We start from the raw sequence: 2,336 nt of genomic DNA on the forward strand, positions 1-2,336 counted from the left end.
GATGCTGCGTTCAGGACAAGCATGGAAAACTCACCACTCTTATGCCAATACGGTCGTAATGATGCATTTAGGTACCTAAATGGAATTGCATGAGCATTCACGTGGTGGTTATGTAATACAGAGAATCGATAATAAAAAATCTACGTCGACAGATTTAAATAATCGACGTCACTGATCATTTCAAATAATTGGTGCAGCCCTAGCGTTCACACGAACGCGTTTTGAGCAACCAAAATGCGCCTGACGCCTCGAGTTGGACACTTGTCAGTATTGTCCGTACAGACCGAACGTGACTAGACACGCGTTTGAAGAGGGAGGAGCGTCTTCGTTTTTTTCTGGTCTGTCTTTAATGGCGGATGGAATAAAGATGATGTGATGGAAGAATATCTTCTGACTCCCTAACTGCATATTACCTTGACATGTCCTGTTCTGTATCTCTTGATAACTTGCCATTATATAATCTGTTTCTCATGATTCTTAAGATACTGTATGTACTCGTGTAATCTTATGGCCCATTTACTTGTAACTATGTCAATGGTCCTGGATATCTCTGACACTCTTATTTTGTTAGCTGACAAACTGTTTTTTTGTCCTGAGCCCAGTTTAACACAGCAGTCAGTTTAATGAGCCACTGACCCACATTGGTGCTAATATCTCCAGCCAGAACACCAACTGCAGATGGTCGATTTCAGCTAAAGAGCTCCTGTCCGTCTGTTTCAGGTTAGTGGGAAACGTTCAGGAAATCGTCACATGGAAAAATGAGTCTCTGATTGGTTGACGCGGCACGTCGAGCAGCTGAAGTAGTACTGGGTGGTATACCGTTKATCAAATACTGGTTTTTATTTTTGTTATGATATGAATTTTCTGAATACCAGACATACCGGTTTTAATAGCCTGAACACATGCGGAACGTTTCGTCGCGGCCGCCAGTGAACTGTTTCCCGGGGGACACGTTCCCTCGCAGCACCGCTATGTACATTAGCATGCTCATGTTATTGTTGGAGCAATTTGCTGCAGTGGCGGATGGCGATTCCGCTGCTTATATTGACTGACGTTAAAAAAATATCCCGTTTTCACCATCGCTGAATGTAGTAAACACCTCTTCAGTGACGTGCACGGTTAGATTTAACACGCGGTTATTTTATATGGAGACGTTATGCTGATGGAGACTTTAGCGTGGTTCTATTGTGAAAAGCCCGGGGGAAGAAGTTTTGTAGTGGAGTTGATTTGACTGGTGTGCAAGGTGAGTCGTACTGATAAGCTTTATTAAATAACATAAAAAAATAAACCCGATCATAATCTTTTAACCCTCCTCCTTCACGACCGGACCAAAATGCGTGACTACTGTCTCCAACCACCAGTCAGAGTAAAGACACAAAGAGGAGGGAAACAGCGACACAGACAGAGGTACAGTAAAAGAAAAAAAGTTAATAAGCAGTGTTTGTACATTTTATTATCAGCTGACCTGTGATGAAAAGAAAAATACCGTGATACCGTGAAACCAGTGTAAATGTTTAAAATACAGTGATATAAAATTTAGGTCATATCTCCCAGCTCTAAGCTTAAGTTCAATTTTGTTGAACTCGAGCATCGGCTGCTTAGGATGCGCCGCATGCATGGAAAACTCTCTCCCGCGCTGCTCCTAGATGTGCGTCCACCACTGACTTTGTATGTAAACTGGCTGCTTCGGCTGCTCATTACACGTTCGGTGTGAACCTGGCTTTTGTCAGCTTCAGTGCTTCAGAAAAGCTACATTTGCTCATCACTAACCACTTCACTCATTAATATTCCCAAAGAAAAGATGAAATATAAAAAATGTTTACCTTAACCAAAGATACAGATCCAACACATCATGGACAGCTTCTAAGTGAACCAAGTCTTTGATGTTTTTTGGTGCAGCTAGAGGCCAGCCAATATGCCGACAGACCCAGCCAAACGTTAAGGGCTCATCTCGACTGAACTGACGTGCAAACTGAAATAAGAACCACAAAGATATTTAAGGCAATATGCAAAACTAAAATAAAGCATTAATAACACTTTAGAATATTTCTAATAGCAACACCAATATGCTACACCTCACTGTAAATCACAAAGCCGCTTCAATTTTATCAACATAATATGACCATAAAGTAAAAGAGCTTAGAATACATTTTTTTAGGAAGTGTATAGTGCTTCCTTATTGTACGACACTGGCTGTGTCCAAAACGACAGGACGGGTCCTCCGGAGGACCGAGACTCCCCGGTCTCAGCGGGCCGGGTCCTTGGTAGACCGGGAAGACCGGAAAAAAAGAGGCTGTGAATTTGGACGGTCTAGCCTCCCGTCCTTACCCCGGCGT

The 2,336-nt window shown here is 42.6% G+C and overlaps 1 protein-coding gene across 1 annotated transcript in view; it reads right to left on the reverse strand.

The window, feature by feature from the left end:
- The window catches only part of supv3l1 (SUV3-like helicase), a 13,943-nt gene that overhangs the window by 2,782 nt on the left and 8,825 nt on the right, over positions 1-2,336 (reverse strand). Inside the window, exon 15 of the mRNA XM_014001854.1 lies at positions 1,824-1,972. Coding sequence (XP_013857308.1) covers positions 1,824-1,972 — 149 coding nt within the window. The remainder of the gene's footprint in view (positions 1-1,823; positions 1,973-2,336) is intronic.

The sequence above is a fragment of the Austrofundulus limnaeus genome, unplaced genomic scaffold (assembly GCF_001266775.1).
Source record: "Austrofundulus limnaeus strain Quisiro unplaced genomic scaffold, Austrofundulus_limnaeus-1.0 Scaffold10, whole genome shotgun sequence".
NCBI classification, from domain to species: Eukaryota; Metazoa; Chordata; class Actinopteri; order Cyprinodontiformes; family Rivulidae; genus Austrofundulus; species Austrofundulus limnaeus.